The following is a 9766-nucleotide window of genomic DNA, read 5'->3' as shown; positions in this document are numbered from 1 at the left end:
CGTCAAAGATGAACAACAGTTTCCAGACGGCGAGCTTCTCTGCTGGGACCTTCTGTAATGTTGGATGGAAAACATGGAGCAGCGTGAGGAGACGGTGCCGCTCATCTTTGATCAAGTTCAGCTCCCTGAACGAGAGCAGAACGAGCAGACCGACATCTTGGTTTTCCGAGCCCTCTGCCCAGTCCAGAGTGAACTTCTGCACCGAGAAGGTTTTTCCAACGCCAGCGACGCCGTTGGTCAGAACCACTCTGATGGCTCTCTGTTGGCCAGGTAAGGCTTTAAAGATGTCCTGGCACCTGATTGGAGTGTCATGGAGGGTCTTCTTCTTGGAAGCTGTCTCAAGCTGCCTCACCTCATGCTGGGTATTAACCTCTTCACTCTGTCCCTCTGTGATGTAGAGCTCAGTGTAGATCCTGTTGAGGAGGGTTCCACTTCCTGTTTCATCACTTCCTTCAGTCACACGTTCACATCTCCTCCTCAGACTGATCTTATGTTCATCTAAAACCTCCTGCAGACTGCCATCCACTGTCACAGAAGAAAGAATCATTAGTAGGAATTATTCATTAGTATCAATCCTATTGAAAATGTTTCTGATTGGCTGAGACAGCAACATTTTAAATGCTGCGAGGCAAAGAAAGCCAAGAATCCTGTTTTCAGACATGAGGACATCAGCAGACAGTAGAAGTCTTACTTTGTACAGAGCTGTTCTGACTGGCTGTCTGCAGTCCAGCTCTGGTGGATCTTTCTCCACATTGGGGACAGGAGGAGTGTCCTGATGAAGCAGACTGGTCCCAGTATGAGGTGATGCACCGTCTGCAGAACCAGTGTCTGTACTCACAGAGAGGGAGAAATTGAAATTTAACAATACATTTATTAGAAAAGGTTACAAAACTACAACAACATTCATTAAAGATTCACAGAATCCAAATTATCTCAGTACAATTCCAAAAAGCAGTTCATCATCTACACCCCAACAAAGAACATTCTTGTAACACCACATACTGGAAAAACTTTCCAGATCCTTCATCATTCGATAATAATTCAAATTTGTTTATAAACGGCTTTCAACATCTTTACAAACATGAGCACAGCATCATCATCCACAGTTTTCTTTTTCCTGCTCATATAAAACAGCCGAAAATAACTAACCCTAACCCCAAGATAAATATAAATACTAAATATTTTATAAAATATAAAAGCATTTAATTTTATTCTTTTGAGAGTACCTGTACCACAAAATGAACATACGTTTAGAAAAAACCTCCCCAAACAGTCCAAAAATATATTCCAACATTTCAAACAGTGGCAGCAATCGAGAACCCTCCATGAAACAATGAAAAACAGTCTCACGATTAGTGCAACATGGACCATCATGGCTAACATCAGAGTTAATGACAGAGACAAAAGCATTCACAGACACAATACCATGTAAAATCCTCCACTGCAGGTCAGCAGCTCATTTAATCAATGGTGGTCTATACAGCGCTCTCCGCTCAGGTCCAACACTATCACTAGTGAGCCCTCCATGGAGTGTCAGCTCTGCCATTTCATTTGTCCCTCTGCAAAATCTTAACAAAAGTTTTATACATCAGTTTTCTGTTGACATCTTGGAAAGAAAACTCAGGGGAGATCTCACTTTTTAAAACCGGTCCTGTGCGGTTCTTAAAATCTGGGGAAATGTTCACTGAAGGGAAAACATCATTCTCATCAGGTTCAACAAAACCATCACAATACCGGTTCAACAAAGTCCGCTCACCGCCCGTGAGAGCTTCTCTCCATTTACTGAGCAACAGAGCGATAACACGAGTGGAATTCACCACTAGACAGGAGGCAAGAGGAGCTGCATAATCCAAGCCTGCTCCTGCAAGCTGAACTACATGTCCCAGAGTCACAACATTAGAGGGACAGAACCGCCTGAGAAGAGTTGGCCCCACCTGACAGACTGCACTGAACCGTGATCCATGACTGACTGGTTCCTGAAGCAGCCAATATAGTGAGCTGTGGTGTCCCAGCCTCTTCTTTACCAGCAAGCTCCACACCTTAAACAGTCCTCGATAGAAGACCGGAAGTTCTCTGATGTTAGGCTGCTTTAAGTCCATCAGAAACAAAGATTTGTTCAGTCCAAGTCCACCTAACTGAGTCAGGATAGTACAAACCAACGGCCTCCACACTAAATCAGTAGGACCGCACAGAAACCTGGAAACGGAAAGTAGCCCCCATGCTGCTGAGGTGGATCAGGCCTTCTCCTCCATCGTCCTTTGGCAAATACAGCACACTCTGAGGCCCCCAGTGTAGTTTGTCCCAGAAAAAGTCAAGAAGAAGAGCCTGGATATTTGACAGCAGGTCAGGTGGGGGGTCAACGCAAGACAGGCGATGCCATAAAGTGGACGAAACCTTCCCAATTTAACCCCCCAGGCAGGCTTTGCTGTTTCTCCAGAGAGAACACACAGAGCTTCACTTTTATCCCAGTTAACTTTGGCAGAAGATAAAGAGCCAAACTGAACTACATCCCTCACCAACATGTCAATGTCCTGCTGAGTATCCACTAGGATGACCAGGTCATCTGCAGAGGCTGACAGCTTTAAGGGTGCATTACAACCTGGAATGGTCAATCCCTGAAGGTCAAATCTAAGTTTATGCAACAAAGGCTCAAAAGCTAAAGAATATAACATGCCAGAGAGGGCACAACCGTCTAATTCCCCTTTGGACTTGAAAAGGAGCACTTAAGCCACCATTAATTTTCAACACACTCTGAATGTCACAGTACAAAACATTAACTTTATCAATGAAACAGGACCAAAGTGAGCCATAAATAGTCGTGCTCAACACGATCAAAGACTTTTTCTTGATCAACAGAAATTATTCCAGCTTTGAGGCCAAACAACTTACAAATCTCTAAAAAGTCTTGAATCAAAACAGTTATCAGAAATCAACCTGCAGGTGCACAGTAAGTCTGATCACAGTGAATCACTTTGTCCTTCACTTTGCTCAGCCTGGTTGCCAACGCCTTAGAGAGGAGCTTATAATCTGAGCAGAGCAGTGACACAGGTCTCCAGTTTTTGATAAACTGCAGGTCACCCTTCTTAGGTAGGAAAGTAAGGACCGCCTTTCTGCAGCTCAGTGGCAGACGCCCTCCAGCAAGACTGTCACTCAGTACTGCCAGCAGATCCTCCCCCACCACTGACCAGAAAGACTTACAGAAGTCTATTCCGGGAGCTTTCCCACTTTGCATGCTCTGCAGAGCTGCATAGAGATCATCAGAAGAAAGAGCTGCTTCCAGCTCTACGTTACTCTGCTGCTCGACCTGAGGAAGAACAGTGTAGAAGCTCTGGGACGCTGCCTGCTCCTCTCTGTGCTCACATTTAACCAGGTGGCTGTAAAAACTGACGGCATGTTTACAAATTGCTGTATGATCAGTCAGCACCTGCCCAGTGTCACCCTTTAAACTGTGAATGAACCTTTTCTGTCCATTCTTATGCTCCAGACCAAAGAAAAAGTGTGATGAACATCCATGTGGGCTACATTTTGGAAACAGGACCTAACGAGGGCCCCCTGAGCTGATGTAACAGGTGTGGTTAGGGGTGTGTGAAGGATCACTCACGAGATTACTTCTTTTTCACAATTTATTGGCTCCTGTAGAACACAATACACATTAATTGCCTTCTGGCTTCCTCTTACTGCACCTCTGCTTCCCTCAGCGGTGCAAAACGAGACTGCGTGAGCGTATTTAAAATACATTACTTTAACACATACAGGAGGCATTTTGCTCAGAGTGCACACTACTCCGAGAGCGATTAACACTTCTTAGCTTCAAGTCTCTGATTGTGGCGTTGGTCTCCTGTGGCTTCAGCTAAGTCTCTGAGCTCCTCCACCTGAGACTCCAGAGCTGTAACTGAACTCATCAAGGCTTTTGTGACATTCTGAATGTACTGCTGACAGAATTTTCTTATCAGAACTTTTCCAAAATCCCACCATTGTTGTAAAGAAATAAAATCAGATTTGTGTTTTGGTGGTTTTTCCAAAAAAGACAAAAGTATCTTTAAAATGTTTATCTTCCAATAAAGCTGTGTTAAAATGCCCTACTGGCTTTTACACACTTTATAAAAGACAGAAACTGTTAGCGAGTGATCAGAAAAACCAACAGGGCTGATCCAAAAACTTTTACATTAAATACATTAAACTGATGTTTAAAACGATCGAGCCTGGCCACAGACAGTAAGTTATCCTTAGCATGTGTCCAAGTGTCGCTGCTCGCCATGAAAACCTCTCCACACATCACACAGCTGCTGAGCTTCCATAAGCTGAATCAGGCGAGTGCAGGAAGCGACATGAGGCTCTGCATGGTTCCTGTCTAACCTGCTGTCCTCAGTACAGTTAAAATCTCTACCAATAAATAAATATTCCTCACTGCTACATTTCCCAATAACTTCATTCAATACATCTAGAAACACGACTCTCTCGACTCTAACAACTGGAGCACAGATAGTAATAAACACAGTTTTTACTTTCTCATACACTGCTCTTTATTTCAACAGAAGGCCTTCAATGACCTCTTCAGACTCCACGGACTGAGTAATAAAGTTTTTCCAAGCCCACAACTGTTACTAGTTTTATGAGTTAAGAAGGATTCACCAGCCCATTCTCTCCTCCAGTCAGCCTCATTATCAGCAGAACTGTGTGTCTCTTGTACAAAAATAACATCTAACGTTTTTAGAGATAACAGCTTGAAAAGAGAAGCCCTTTTCCCATCATCCCTTGCTCCATTTAAGTTCAAGCTGCCTATACGCATCTCCCCCATAACATACAAAAAAAAGTTGTAATACAGAAACCAAAGAACAAAACAAGAGAAAAAAAGAAAGATTCTGAACCTTATTCATCATCTTCTAACTGCTTTTTGACCTTTTGAACTAGTTTTTTAATACGGTAAGTTTCCTGGACAGTGAAAGCTTTCTCTCCCAGGACTCCAGGAGTTCTCAGAAAAGCCTTCACTGAATCAAGGAAGAGCTGCAAATCAGGAAACACTTTCTCCTGCAGAAAACTCTTAATGCTTGTTAAAGAATAGCCGCTCTTCTTGTGAGTCAACGTCTGTGAGGAGGCCAGAGACTCCACATCACTCTCCTCATCACCTTCACTTTCACCTGACTGCTGACACTCTGAGGAGAAGCTTTCTTCACTTTACAAGCAGACTGACACTCATCATTTGGCTTCCTCTTTTTATTATCTTTAGACAAATCTTTATCCACCAGCATCTCACTTTCCTCCTCCAGAGAACATTCTGCCTCTCCTGCTTTAGTCTGTGTGTTAATGCTGTCAGTGTGTGACGGCTCACTGACCTCTACTACGACATCTTTAATAGCAGAACTTGAACAAGCTGCACCAGAACCGGCAGCACCAACGTCGCGGCTGGCTGGGCCACCCCTCACACTTTTATCCGGTTTTACAGTCTGGACCTTCCTTCTGCACCCGGCACCCGTGCGCTCTCCTCCTAGTCGTGCCGTCAGGTTCTGCACGCTGGGGGCAGGCGGGGTTTCGGTGCGGCCTAAGTGGGTATCTCGTTCCCATAGTGTCGTCACCGACACAGTTCGAGTTCCCTTGAAGGGGAACGTCTCGGGTTATGCATGTAACCCTTGTTCCCCGAGAAGGGGAACGAGACACTGCGTCGGTCCGCCACACCTCACCCCGCCTGGAGTGCCTTGCTACATAGAAAGGGCCTGTGTGTCCTAAATGTGTCCTATGTGCCGGCGTGCTTATATACCCCCTCCGGTTATGCTGTCACACACTACTGGTCTAGTAACACCAATAGGATTGGAGTAGTTTCATTCATAGTTCAGCCCTGCCACGCCCAGAGGCGTTCCCATAGTGTCGTTACTGACGCAGTGTCTCGTTCCCCTTCTCGGGGAACAAGGGTTACATATGTAACCCGAGACATTCCCAAACCACCAGAAACTGAAACCTCAGCACCTGAACCATCAGGACCTGGAATAGCATCAACAGAACCAGCTGTCCCCTGATGCCCAGCCTGTTGTGTACCCTGTGTATTCCCCTCCTGTGAACTCTGAACTGTCCTCTTGTGTATTTCCTTCCTGTGAATTCTGTGTATGTTCATGCAGTCTCACTGTTATTAGCCTCAGCATATTGTTTTTGTGGACAGGAGCAGACAGTATGGCCCTCCACTCCACAGCCAAAGCACTTCATTCTCTCTGAAGAGGCATAAACAATGTAATCAAAGTCATCCACTCTAAACTTCAATATTAAGTTTAGCTCCTCTGTTATTTTTCAAAACCATAAAGACCTGCCTTCTAAAGGAAACAACGTGTTTAAGATGCAGTGATTTACAGCCCAGAGGGATCGATTTAATTGGGGACATTAGCTGCCCGTACCTCGCCAGTTCTCTTTGTAAGATTTTGTTACTAATAAACGGAGGAACTTTGGACAAAATGATCTTTTTGGCCGGATTAACTAGCGGCACCACCTGAACAAAGGTGTCATCACCACACCTTGCTCGACAACCACGCTGACTTTATCAACACTATGCAGTGTCACAGCTGTCGCTGTCACCTTTGTTTCCCCTTTTCCCTGTCTCACCTCTACCAAGTAGGCTGTGTCCCTGGGGAATGAAGACCCGCCTACTTCGTGGTTTCTGGGGTGCTGACATCTGTCCTGCCCATTGGTTCCCTCTGGTTCCATTTAACCAATGGCTCGTCACCACGTTAATTACCTCCGGCTCATAAGGAGAGTCCACCTGTTGCTCCAGGCAGCTTGTCACCGCCTGTTGACTTGTGTGCCGCTGGTATTGACTGCATAGCCTGTCTGTTAGTTGTACTTTGTGTTTAGGGAAACATTTGCATACCTTTGAATGTTAGCTCCACATTGGGTGCAGTGGAGAAATTATTGTTTTGTTTACTATTGTGTTAGTTTTCACCAGGTGGAGTGGGTGCTGTGCTCTTTGTGTTCTTTTGTAGCAAGAATCAACTCTGCTTAAAACGATAGATAGATACAGGCCTCCTTTTGAGGACCTTTTTCTTTTAACTTGGTTTGTTATTTTCGCAGCACCCTCGTCCACCCTCCTTTTGTTTTTTTTGTTACCTGTCTACATCACTTCTGTTACCAATAAAAGTTACCTTGTTAAGATCTACCAGTTGTGCCTATATGTTTATGGCCCCCACACCCCTAGACCAACAGGGGGTCGTAACAGCAGAAAGATGACGACTCCATTGTCCATTCTGGAAGTGGACTTCACACTTTCGAAGCCGACAATTTCTCAGCTGGACAAAGTTTAACTCCGTGAGTTGGCATGACCCTGGTGACAGGGGTCATTACCGCTCAGGAACTCACCCGCTACAAACTAAACAAACAGCACTACTAACATACAAACAAACAAAAATAGAAAATATAGAAACACACTCATGCCGAGAGACAGAGAGAGAGAAAGAATGGTAAGTGTAGATGTGATTTCGTTGCTCATGAAGCCTAATGTTACTCTACATTTGGCAAACAGCAAAACATTAGGAGCAAACACTGAATGAGTTAGTAGCAGTTCTCTTACCTTGTGTCTGAGGGTCCAGGTTCAGTACTGAAGTCTAGAGGACGACCTTTGGACCCGTCACTCTTCATAGACAGACAGCTGGATCCTGTGTCTGAGGGTCCAGGTTCAGTACTGAAGTCTAGAGGACGACCTTTGGACCCGTCACTCTTCATAGACAGACAGCTGGATCCTGCAGACTCTGCTCTGTCCTCCTCTTCCATCTTCTGGACTTCAGTTCAGGTGTTCTTGTTGTTCCAGCACAGCTGGTGTGTTGTCTGTGTTCAGGATTAGATTCTGGTCTAAATGGTGACAGGTAGGAAATACAGCCAGTAAATCTGAAACATGTTGTCCAGCTTTATATTGTACACCGATCGATCGATGTCGGTCGATCGACCGTATCGATGACCCGGGCCAACGACCCCACTGAGGTTAAATAGCTGAGTTTCCCTGCCAGTCAGTCAGAACTGAAGAAGTCCTTTGGATGAGGGACGAAACGTCTTCCAGTATCTTCAACCAAGTCCTGTTGCCCTTGATTTTAACCTTCGTTGGATAACTATGACCTGGATGACTGAGAATCTTCATAGACATTTATATTGTACAGCTACAGTAACACGGTTCACTCACATTTTACATGCATTTACTGTCATCACTGTCCAACCTGCTCACACAGCCACACAGCTGTGACCATAGACCACGTATTACCCTTTACATGGTCTACACCTCTCCCTGCTGGTTTTAGTTTCTAGGCTCCGCCCCTGCTTCCAGCTCCTGGGCCTGTTTGCTAAATGAGTTCCACTGGCGTCTAATTTGGAGGAAAGAGCTGAATCGTAGGAAGATGGTTGATACAGTTGGTGGATCACAGGCTAATCTGAGCAGACAGTATCAGGCAGCCACAGCTGACCTATATGGCAAGCCACTATTTATCAGTAAAGTTCTGTTCATAATTTTCTACTTACCTACTATCAATTATTTTTTCTATTCCTTAATACCTTGATATTCAAAGTGAGCAATTATAACAAAAGAATTTCCTCTCGGGGATCGATGAAGTATTTCTGAATCTGAACCGATGAGCACGAGTAACCCCGGACTCACACAGGCGGCGTGTGCGCCGCGTTATGGCTGCACCACGCAGGGCTGCGCAGAGACCTTTGGAAGGGCAGGTGCTCAAATTATAAAAGGGGCACATGGAACAAGGATTTAAAAAGGGCAGTTCTCAAAATATCAATACAGAATACCCAGGTCTTGCTTTAAAACACTGTGGGCTGACATGACTTACAGTTGCTGTTGAGGAGGTTGCTGCTGCTGTTCTTCTTGTTGCTGCAGATGTTACTGGTGGTGATCTGTGACTACAGATATTATAACAAACATAGGAAATATATTAGCTGATTAAACAAATATGTGTCCATGACAAGATGTTGGTTGCTGACAATGTTGCTGACTGACCTGCTGTAGTGCTGCAACTGCTGCCAAGGCTGACTATGAGAGCTGCAGGGAGAGGAAAAAAATAAAAATAATCTGGGAAGGAAACAGTACTGGGAGAAAGGACTAGGTTGGCCAAGGCAGGGGTAAGTGTGAGACAAATCTACAGACAGGGGTAGGTGGGTGTGTGTGTGTGTGTGTGTGTGTGTGTGTGTGTGTGTGTGTGTGTGTGTGTGTGTGTGTGTGTGTGTGTGTGTGTGTGTGTGTGTGCGTGTGCGTGTGTGTGTGTGTGCGTGTGTATGTATACAGTGGGTACGGAAAGTATTCAGACCCCTTTAAATTTTTCACTCTTTGTTTCATTGCAGCCATTTTCCAAAAATCAAAAAAGTTCATTTTATTTCTCAGTAATGTACACTCAGCACCCCATCTTGACAGAAAAAAAAAGAAATGTAGAAATTTTTGCAAATTTATTAAAAAAGAAAAACTGAAATATCACATGGTCATAAGTATTCAGACCCTTTGCTCAGTATTTAGTAGAAGCACCCTTTTGATCTAATACAGCCATGAGTCGTTTTGGGAAAGATGCAACAAGTTTTTCACATCTGAATTTGGGTATCCTCTGCCATTCCTCCTTGCAGATCCTCTCCAGTTCTGTCAGGTTGGATGGTAAACGTTGGTGGACAGCCATTTTCAGGTCTCTCCAGAGATGCTCAATTGGGTTTAAGTCAGAGCTCTGGCTGGGCCATTCAAGAACAGCCACGGAGTTGTTGTGAAGCCACTCCTTCGTTATTTTAGCGGTGCGCTTAGGGTCATTGTCTTGTT

At 44.7% G+C, this 9766-nt stretch overlaps 1 protein-coding gene across 1 annotated transcript in view; it reads right to left on the bottom strand.

Moving 5' to 3' along the window:
• LOC123962981 (NLR family CARD domain-containing protein 3-like) overlaps positions 1-9766 on the bottom strand; it is a gene marked incomplete at its 3' end in the record, with an annotated part of 67972 nt that overhangs the window by 5453 nt on the left and 52753 nt on the right. Inside the window, exons 4-5 of the mRNA XM_046039495.1 lie at positions 692-828; positions 94-525 (exon numbers count right to left, since the gene is read on the bottom strand). Of these exons, the coding sequence (XP_045895451.1) occupies positions 94-525; positions 692-828 (569 nt within the window). The remainder of the gene's footprint in view (positions 1-93; positions 526-691; positions 829-9766) is intronic.

The sequence above is a fragment of the Micropterus dolomieu genome, linkage group LG23 (assembly GCF_021292245.1).
Source record: "Micropterus dolomieu isolate WLL.071019.BEF.003 ecotype Adirondacks linkage group LG23, ASM2129224v1, whole genome shotgun sequence".
NCBI classification, from domain to species: domain Eukaryota; kingdom Metazoa; phylum Chordata; class Actinopteri; order Centrarchiformes; family Centrarchidae; genus Micropterus; species Micropterus dolomieu.
The sequence above is the reverse complement of the archived record's forward strand: the minus strand, read 5'-3'. Positions and strand labels throughout refer to the sequence as shown.